This window comes from Notothenia coriiceps, unplaced genomic scaffold (genome assembly GCF_000735185.1).
Source record: "Notothenia coriiceps isolate Sejong01 unplaced genomic scaffold, NC01 NC01_scaffold00017382, whole genome shotgun sequence".
Taxonomy (NCBI): Eukaryota; Metazoa; Chordata; class Actinopteri; order Perciformes; family Nototheniidae; genus Notothenia; species Notothenia coriiceps.
The window spans coordinates 1-9,390 of NW_011350083.1; the positions used below are offsets into that span (position 1 = coordinate 1).

At 42.1% G+C, this 9,390-nt stretch overlaps 1 protein-coding gene across 1 annotated transcript; it reads right to left on the reverse strand.

The window, feature by feature from the left end:
* Nucleotides 1-2,268: 2,268 nt before the first annotated feature.
* Nucleotides 2,269-5,719, reverse strand: LOC104950300 (nucleosome-remodeling factor subunit BPTF-like). Its single transcript, XM_010776801.1, has 2 exons — nt 4,944-5,719; nt 2,269-3,095 (listed from the first exon to the last, which is right to left on the reverse strand). The coding sequence occupies exons 1-2, from the start codon at nt 5,515-5,517 to the stop codon at nt 2,269-2,271; spliced, it is 1,401 nt and encodes a 466-aa protein (XP_010775103.1). The 5' UTR covers nt 5,518-5,719.
* Nucleotides 5,720-9,390: the final 3,671 nt, after the last annotated feature.

Here is a 9,390-nt window from a genome sequence, read left to right on the forward strand (position 1 = left end):
CTAAGAGGCGGCGCCGTGCGTTGACGCTTCACCATTCACTTTGAATGGGGTGACGTCACTTTTCGCCGAACTGCATCGTGGGAAGCAACGCGGAGCGTTGCTGGCGTGGCTCGCTACAAAAGTTGAGCAGTGTTCAACTTTTGACGCCTCGGCAGAAGCGTCAGCCAATCGAATCATATGCCAGTACAAGCTCTAGCCAATCAAATCGCTGCTTGTGTGTCAGGGGCGGGAGATTCATGTGATTGGTTGTTGGTCGAGTTTCAGACACGCCCGCCGGCAAGCATCAACGCACGCCGCTGTGTGGACGGGCCGTAATGATCAAAAGGATGCAAATATTAGATATATAGTACGGTATTCATATTTTGCAAGTGTACAACATTTGTAAATACAATATATGTGCACAAGTCTTGGTAACAATTTATATTTTAAAACGAACATAGCGTTTCCCAGAACAGCCTCTCAGAGCCAGTTCACATTTGGTTGTTTGTTTGGAAAATCTCAGAAACGTTGGCTCCCCACAGTGATGAGGAAACGTTTGAGTTGATTTGAAAAGTAACTTTAAAACAACGTTTTAATATTCTAAGTAAGCTACAAAAGCGAAAATTATTCTGAGTGTTTCCAATACTTTTATAGTTTGCAGCATGGCCCTACTTTATAATATTCAAAATAATTGAAGCACTAAGTATTTATAAAATCTGCTCTATCTCCCAGAGTTGTTTATGAAAATATGTGAAGCTGTAGGGTGCCGAGGGACTCAGCAGCAGTTGGACTAAGCTTCTACCCCACACAATAAGTAACATTGAGGAGAGCATTTTTAGAGTTTCAGAGCGGCAGCTAGAGAGTGTGATATTGTAATATTTGAGAGCTTTCTGCTCAGCGTGGCCCATGTCGAAGAACTGAGAGGAACCTGAGGCTGTGTAACAGTTATGTCTATTCAGCACTTCACCAGAGGCATGCATGTACACACACATGCACCTTAGTTCTTTGCACATCATTCATTGCACGTACATCCAGTCACACAAACATTCCTCTGTGCACACTACTTATATGCACAAACACACCCAGCCTCTGAAGGGAAGTGGAGATCAGTAACGCAGCACCTGCTGGGGGCCAATTTAGAGAGCGAGCTAAGTAGGAAAGAGGATAACGTGTCAAATGCAACACTTACAGCTGGGGCCACCTACCCTTTTAAATCTTACATTGTTCTGGTGATCCATGCTCTTTTATGGTTTATGTAGCGGGCCGCTGCTGCTGCTGCTGCTGCTGACCACGCACACACAGACTATCTGTGACTGCTCAATGCCAAGATCATTTGCGAACGTATGGGACCAATACTGCTGATGGTGAGGTTATGTTAAATCCTATAGACGCATGCAGTTATTTTTGTTTTATGAAACAGCCTCCATGCGGGTCTGTATGAGGCCTTAAGCTTGTGGTATGCTTAAACCTAGCACCTGAGCGCACAATCATTTTCATCGCTTAAAGTAATACTCTCATCTGCTTATCAGTGTGGGTCACACATGACCCCTCAGCTGATCTGGCTTGAGCTCAGCTTGGACAGAGCCTGCCATTGAACCGCAGAAAATGTCATTTAAAGTTATGAACATTTCTGAGTGTAAATAATAATGTGTATGAACTAATCTTTGTGATCCATTGCCTGTGATAACATTCTCTCATGAACAGAGGGGGGTCAAATAATTGTTGAACACATGCACAGTAAAGCATGGGTCTTCTATATTAACAATCTTTAGATAAGTGTCTTCGACAAAGTAAACTGACAGCTGGTGCAGTTCATTACAGTCCCAGATTGTGCAAAAGAGAAATGACTTTATCTCTGTTCTTTACCTGGTGTTGTTTCTAATTATACATGCAGATGGTTTGTGACATTTACAAACACTTTCTATGACACAAAATTATATGATAACTTTGGAGACTTTGCTTTTGAGCAGATTAGAGCATGCTTAGTCTTGAAGTTAAATACTGTTTATAATCGACAACAAAATAAAATCATGGGAATTTGGGTGGATGTGCAAGTTGGTTGTGTGTTTTCAGTGTACTACAAATAAGCTTTTATTTCTGGAGGGGACCCTTAAAAAGGAAAGAAGCACTCCAAGAGAGTAATGTTAGCATTTTTTTTGAGGAACTATGACTAATATCTTTGTTGTTTATAAATATGCAAGACTGTAACAAGATAAAGTCCCTCCCCCTGACACATGTACTTTTGAAGTCCATGTAAATATCTTGGCAAATAACTAAAGCATGGTAGACTTACACAACAATGCGGCGATTAAGGAACCAGTATTTGCGGTTGTGTCGATCGTATCCGACTGGTAGTTGTCGGATGAACGGTTTGCTCTTCTGCACTTCTGGGATGCAGTCCGCCACACCGGGTACCTTGTGTGCCACACACACCTCACATTGCCACTCATCCTCAGGCACTTCCAGCAAAGGCGGCTTCACACACTCCAGATGGTAAACGGCTGAACATGTCTCACAGCACAGCAGGTCACCAAGGCGGTGGCATACTCTGCAGTGGTCGTCGTAGGCAACCACACCTTCCGACATTAGCTCCTCTCGGGCAATGTTGGTGGCCAAAAACTGGTCCACCAAAAACTGCAGGACTTTGATTTTGCTCTCTAACGGTTCATACGGGTAATCCTCAGTCTCCTGGAGAGGCAGAATGTGCCGGTACTCCGGGTCGCTCTCACAGTACGCCCGCACCACCTCCGGCCAGGTCATACCATCCACAAAATACAGAGTGGAGTTGACAGAGTCCTTTACGTCGGTGGGACCAAAAGTGGTGTTGGAAGTGTCCTCCTCTCTGAGAATAGCTTTGAGCAGGGAGATGTGCATCTCTGCCAGCAGTGTGCACTGCTCCTGGCTGGCCACCGCTGCACAGAAATCCTCAAAGCGGAAAGGGGAGAGGCGCAGCACAGAGCCAAAGTTGCGGAGGACTTCGTAGACAGCGGACACATTGAGGAGCTGTGAGGTAGGAACCTGGAGGTCCTCAGAGGACTTAGGAAGGTCCAGGGGAGGAATGTCCTTCGCCTCAAAGATGGGAGACTGCGGTTGCAATGCCCGACTCCTTCTCCGGCCTGCAAGAAGTGAAAGGAAAAGAGTTATGGGTGAGAAGAATAATGGCAGAAAATAAAATGAAGAGCTGTGTTGGTTTGCATCAACACAAAATAATTAAACCGGGTAAGTCTGTTAACGATAGGCCAATTCAACTTAACGCTTGAACTTATTAGCATCCATGATGCCCTGTTATAATGCACTCTCGGACTGATTTTACACTTGTACGGGAGGATACCAATCAAAAGCTCCAGGATGTTTCTTTTAAAGCGTGATACAGAAAAGTCAAATTACAAAAAGGTAGACAAGCACCTTCTTCTTCTTTTTGCTATCGTGTAATGGTGCCAATGGGGCAGCTGATGTATCATACCTGATCCTTCCCTCTGGTGTCAGTGTACGTTACACTATTCTGAAAACACTAATAAGAAGTGAGTTTACATTTGTATTTGAGTGGGTATACTGGGGTTTAAGTTTGCTGGTTCATTATACAGCATCAAACACATGGATCTTGTGCAAGAGTGGTATGTGTGCAGGTTTGCATAATAGCATAGAAATGAGTATCTGCCTGTGCATTGCAGTAGATGCACCAAATTGCCTAAAGACCATTGGGTTTACGAAAGACCCCTCACACTCGGCTGCACAATGCTAGATGTTGCCATGTTAACGTCTTTAAAAAAAAGCAGTTTGAATGGCCAGTGGAAGTTGAGAGGCATGTGATTAATCCTTGAACTACTTAAATGGCATCTAAGCCTGCACAGAGTGTAGTGAAGTGTTAAAGGTTGACAAATCAAGAGATGGAATCTACAGTCAGGTGTTTCCTTCCAAAAAACATTTAAAGAAAATGAAAGAAATGGCAAAGTCTGATGCTACAGAGATGGCAAAATTGTGAGCTTTACTGTAGAATAGATATTGAAATATTCGAAAGTCCCATGTCTGCATGACCCTTTAATATTTCTACTAATCATATGTAAAATGATTTCCATGTGATTGCACAGAGCTTTGAAAGCAATGCTTTACAAAGTTTACATAATACACTTGATGTCAAATGATTTTTGCATACACCACTTTATTAGCAGTATTGTCCATAATTGGGGCCATGGTAGCTCTAATTTGCTCACCTGATAAACGAAGCGGTTGCCATGGTAACGGTAGACCACTAATAATGTTGGTGTTTGCAACAAGTGAAAAAAAGGCGCCTCTCTTCAAAACAAAGCCCTGAAAAAGCCATTAAGCAGCATTATGCAAAAACAACGTGATCTAAAATAGAATTATAAAAAAGGTACAATTGTGTAATGATAATGCATAAATAAAATACCTTCATTTATAAAACCACTATCATTTAGTAATAAACAGTCTAAAGAAAAAAGACAGCTATGAACTGTCAATCCGAGGCCAATAGTTAACTATGTTAAAAATACACGTGTGTTGATCAAGTCTAAATAGTAGAAACTGTATTTATTGTACTGTGCCAACACAGGTACAAATGTTAAATTAATGACATGATGGGAAGATAAAATAAAGTCTAAAATAAAATGACGTTCCCAATGTGCTCTAAAACACTAAAAAATACAGCGCGCATGAAAAGGTCCCGTTAAAAACAAAACACGAATAAATTATTCATAATGAAATGACAACAAAAATGTGCTGATCCTACAAAAAGTCAAAAACACGAGAGCCGGTTGGAGCGTGGATCAGATCTGCAAACCAGTGGCAAGCAGAGCACACGGTAAACAAAGGCCTGTTTCTGAGTGCAAGCTCCATTTTGAACAATGCGGCTTGCTTTCTGTACTGAGCCATAATATAATAAAATGCACACTCTAAGTTGTGCAAATATGCTGTGCTAGAGTGCGTGCACTTGCAAACCCACGTACCTGGGGTGCTACCGAGCGTGCTGTGGCTCTTAAAACTACTCTCCGTACAGTAGCTGGCATCATCCTCATCTGGTAGTTCCTCCAGATAGTCAGACTCGTTTCCCAAGGCCTCCTCTTCTTCAAGATCCGACGAAGGGTTGTCGTTAAGGAGTTCATCGTCGTCTGACCTGTAGCTTATATTATCATCCTCTTCGTCGCTGTTGTCGTCGTAGACCACCTTGGTTTGAGGCCGCCTCACCCCTCCTCTGCTGCCGCGGCCGCCTCTCGACCCCCTGCCTCTGCTTCTGCCTCCTCTGCCCCGCGACGCCGCGGACACCGCCGCTGTGGAGCCTCCAACTTTCCTGCGGCCCCGGGACGAATGAAAGTTCTCTCGGCCGGAGATGTCTGTATCTACCTCCGCAGAGCCAGTCATACAAACGCCAGCAATGCCACCCCGTCCCCGGCCGCGTCCTCTGCCTCTTCCCCGTCCCCGCATCCCTCTACTCCTGCTGCCCCGAGAGCCGCGGACTGGCCCGGGTGAACCCTCCCGCATCACGGCTGCTTGTTTGGGCGGCCTTCCTCTTCTCCCCCTCATTGTGGGAGAGAATCTGTTCTGTTCCGCTTCAATCTCGCTGCTCGGGTGAGCCACGCACAACGGAGAAAAGCGGGGGAGAAAGAAACCAACGGGTCTGGTGACGGTTCCCGATAAGTCTCCACCAAGCCCCGGTCTCAATTTAAGAGCAGAAAGCTCAAACTGAATGGCCGGTGTCCCGCTCTGGGTCGCCTGCAGACGCCATTTTTCTACTCAGCTCTCCCTCCGTTGAAAACACAGCAGGCCTCAGCCTCAGAGCTGCGTGAAGCAAACCGCGAATACCAGTGGCTGTACCGGAAGTTGAGCGCCATGCCCTTCAAAGTAAAATAATATTGAAAACGAAAAAATACTAATTATGAGTAAATACCGTTGTGTACAGAACAAAGCATACATATCAACCAATATTAAATTAAATATTTGTGTCAAATGCCATTGGTTATATATAAAAAAGTCCAACTCCAAACGCATTTGTTTTAACGACTTAACTGTCACAACTCGGAAAGTCCGTGTTTTTTCTTGTAACTTCACACAAACAGGTTTGAGTGAATGCAAGATCACGTGACTCACTATTCTACAATAGATGCAAATGCCGTCCTAGTTCATAAAATCAGTTATCCATGCACAGGGTTTATGCCAATTGCACTTAATTAGCGTTGACTGGTTCTGGTGGGCGGTTTAGACACATGTGGGTGCAGCGCATACAGTGAAACACAAGCTCTAATTTTCCGCCATTTCGCCATCGTCGTCACAGCAAAACAAGGCGAGAAGATATAAGCATCCGACATTGTGCTCGTTTACATGAACCCAAACAAGTCGTTAAAAAGTTAACAGCACACATAGTTTTATGTCAAAATGCATGCAAAAGTGTGAAACAGCTGTGCATATCTTCTTTCAAAAAATGGCACGTTATGTAACTTCTTTCGTTTAGTTCAGCCAGTTCATTTAACTGTAATCTAGGAACGATGCTGAGCTCCAGTTGAACACACGCACTGATGATGATCATGATGTATAGCCTACATGTAAAATGTAACTTTTGCCGCCATAATATCTTAGTTAGCAGAGATGTAAAATCGTGAGGAAGTCAACAAGTTTACTGAACATTCTGCTTTATTTTCGAAGACAATTTGACTTAAACTGTACACGACCCAAGTTCCTAATGCATAACACTTGCAGCCTACTAGCATGATAATTACACGAACCAATATAAGGATGATTCTGGCAAACTATATTAATGCATAGTTCATATTTTGTCAGATCTAGAGGACTGACATGCTTTGTAGGCTAATCCAGTTGTGTGGTTAAAGCGGTGGATTGATTTCCAATGAGGTTTGTTTGACAGCTCAGTTTCAAATCACGACCACATGTTTACACTTTGTTTACTATGATCAATAAGTAAATGTAGCCCTTAAGAAGAGGCGGTTACTATATCTCGTATGATTGGCATAAAAGATACAGTGGGCTAATTGCACATGTATGTTGTTAGAATTTATTAAAAAAATAATAGTCTTTCTAATATCGGAAAGATCTGATCTGATAAAAGTTTTGAACTGATGACACGTCCAATACAATTAAATACAATTAATACACCGAAGACTACTTTGTTGAAGTAGATCGATTGAGCTTTGTTGACATATCGCGATACACAGTCGAATAGCATCATCGTCGCCTCTCAGGTGAGCGCTAATTGAGCAGACTGCTCCACCACCCGATACAGTTTTACCCATGATCAGCACTTTGCAGAGTGAATATTATATATTCTCAAGTCTTTGAAGATGTTTACGTTTCAAACTGTAACATATTGGTCTTTTCTCTTATTAAAGTGTACAAAACATGTGAAAGAACATCAACTAGATGAGTTCAATCATTAACCTTCCTTACCTGAATGCTATTCACATGGCAACAAAACCTGATAAATAATGTTGATCATTCTGATGTTCATAGCAAATTAGTTTCAAAATGTCTTCTGTTTGAATGTGGTAATGAATATTGCCTTAGATGACAGGTTCTCAAATGGACCGATAAAAGCTCGCCCTAACTAAACTTAACTGATTGATATTTTTTTCACAACTTAGATTAGTAGATTTGTTGTTTAGAAATTACCCAAATGACACATAACAACATTTGTCAAAATAACATTCCTTCCTGTAATTAAACCCCCAAGACCTGTATGTGGACTTTTTGTTTCTGCCTTTTTTAGCAGAAGGTGCTGAGTGCAGCTGCCAGGTTGGCTAAGCTGCCCATTTTTATCAAGCTTTCAGTCTTGTTCACTAAAGGCAGCACCCCAACCTGAAGTCTGTGTGTGTGGAGCTGGAGAGAAGTGTGACTGCTGTGGTTTCACCTGTCATTGTTAAACTGGAGCCTCAGAGTGAGTATACCGTCCGTACTATCTATCTACTTTATGTACTTATACTTTATTATATATATTGCTCATATACCTTGAATGAGGTTGTAAGTCATAATGGAAAGGAGACTGACAGTTATCTTCCATTTCAGTTGCAGTAACAATTATTATCATTTTCGTTAAACAAGTTCTAGTTCTAGTTAAAGGCTGTTGAATAATTTATTGATTGGCTATAATAATTGTTTTACATCTAATATACCTAAAAGGTTGATGTGGGCTCTACCACAGGGCACTTTTCCACAATATGGGGCCCTAGCAGAATAAATAAGGAGGACAGAATGCTCAAGAAAATATTTGATCATCTTTGATAAATAACTTATTAAATGAAATCATTAGTAAACACAAAATGGTGTTTAAGTTCAACAGGCCTATTACTACTGACAAGGTAACATTTCCGCTCCTTGCAAATTCATACAGTTAAAAAAGGTTTACGTATGAACCGATATTTATAAATGAACAAATAATGTATATTTACTTTATAATATCTTTTAAGGTGGAGGTTTGAAGAAAAATATAATGCCGACATTTCAGTTATAAGGTCAACATCTCCTGAAGACTATTAAAGAAACTTTTCAGTAACAGCTTCATTGTCTGGAATATTTCCACAGTTTCCATTGCTAATGATGTTGCATGTAGAAGTCTTGACTGGCTGGAGACAGCTTTCCCAGTGCTGCACACACCCACTGAGCAGGTTACCTCTTCCTTATACTCTTACAAATCTTAATGAGCACCACAAATTCTCATACAAAAAAGACACCAGAAGCTACAGACAACAGTCTCTTTTGTTTTTTTCTGTCTCACTCAGGTTGTTACCACTGCCATGAACAAGATGCATGAGACCCTGGATGTGGTGCAGCTAATGGGACTATGGACATGTGTGGATCACACGGTGGCCTGGCTGAGGGGCGGGACACAGCAGGCTGACGGACAGGCGGACCAGTCCCCTGTGAAGAAAGCCATCAGCGTGGCACTGGACTCCGCTCGGATGATATCCGAGGCTCTGGTGGACCGAGTGCTTCCTCCCACTGATGAAGATAAAGGCATAGCCGTGGGAACATGTTTCAAATGGGGGGTGCTGTGGGGATGACACCAGGGCTGGTTCTGACCAATGTGCTGCCCAATAGGCAAGATTTTAGCTGGCAATGAAAAACCTCTACAAAAGACCAATACACTACAAAAAGAGAAACATATTGACATGGTGGACAGCTTATATAACAATTGGCTTCAAATTGATTATATATTATAACATGTTTTAATTGGGGGGTGGACTTTACATCCTCTAGGGGCCCCCGGGAAGATTTTTTTAACATTTTAAAGTCAAATGCTTCAATCTGGTGCACTTTGAGCGCCCAATTACTAGACGGATCTAGAGGGTACAACAGATCGGTTTGCATTTTATTAATCAAATAAGTATGTGAACATTTCCAATAACCTACCATAGCCAATAACAAATAAATGTAACTTATTTTATTTGT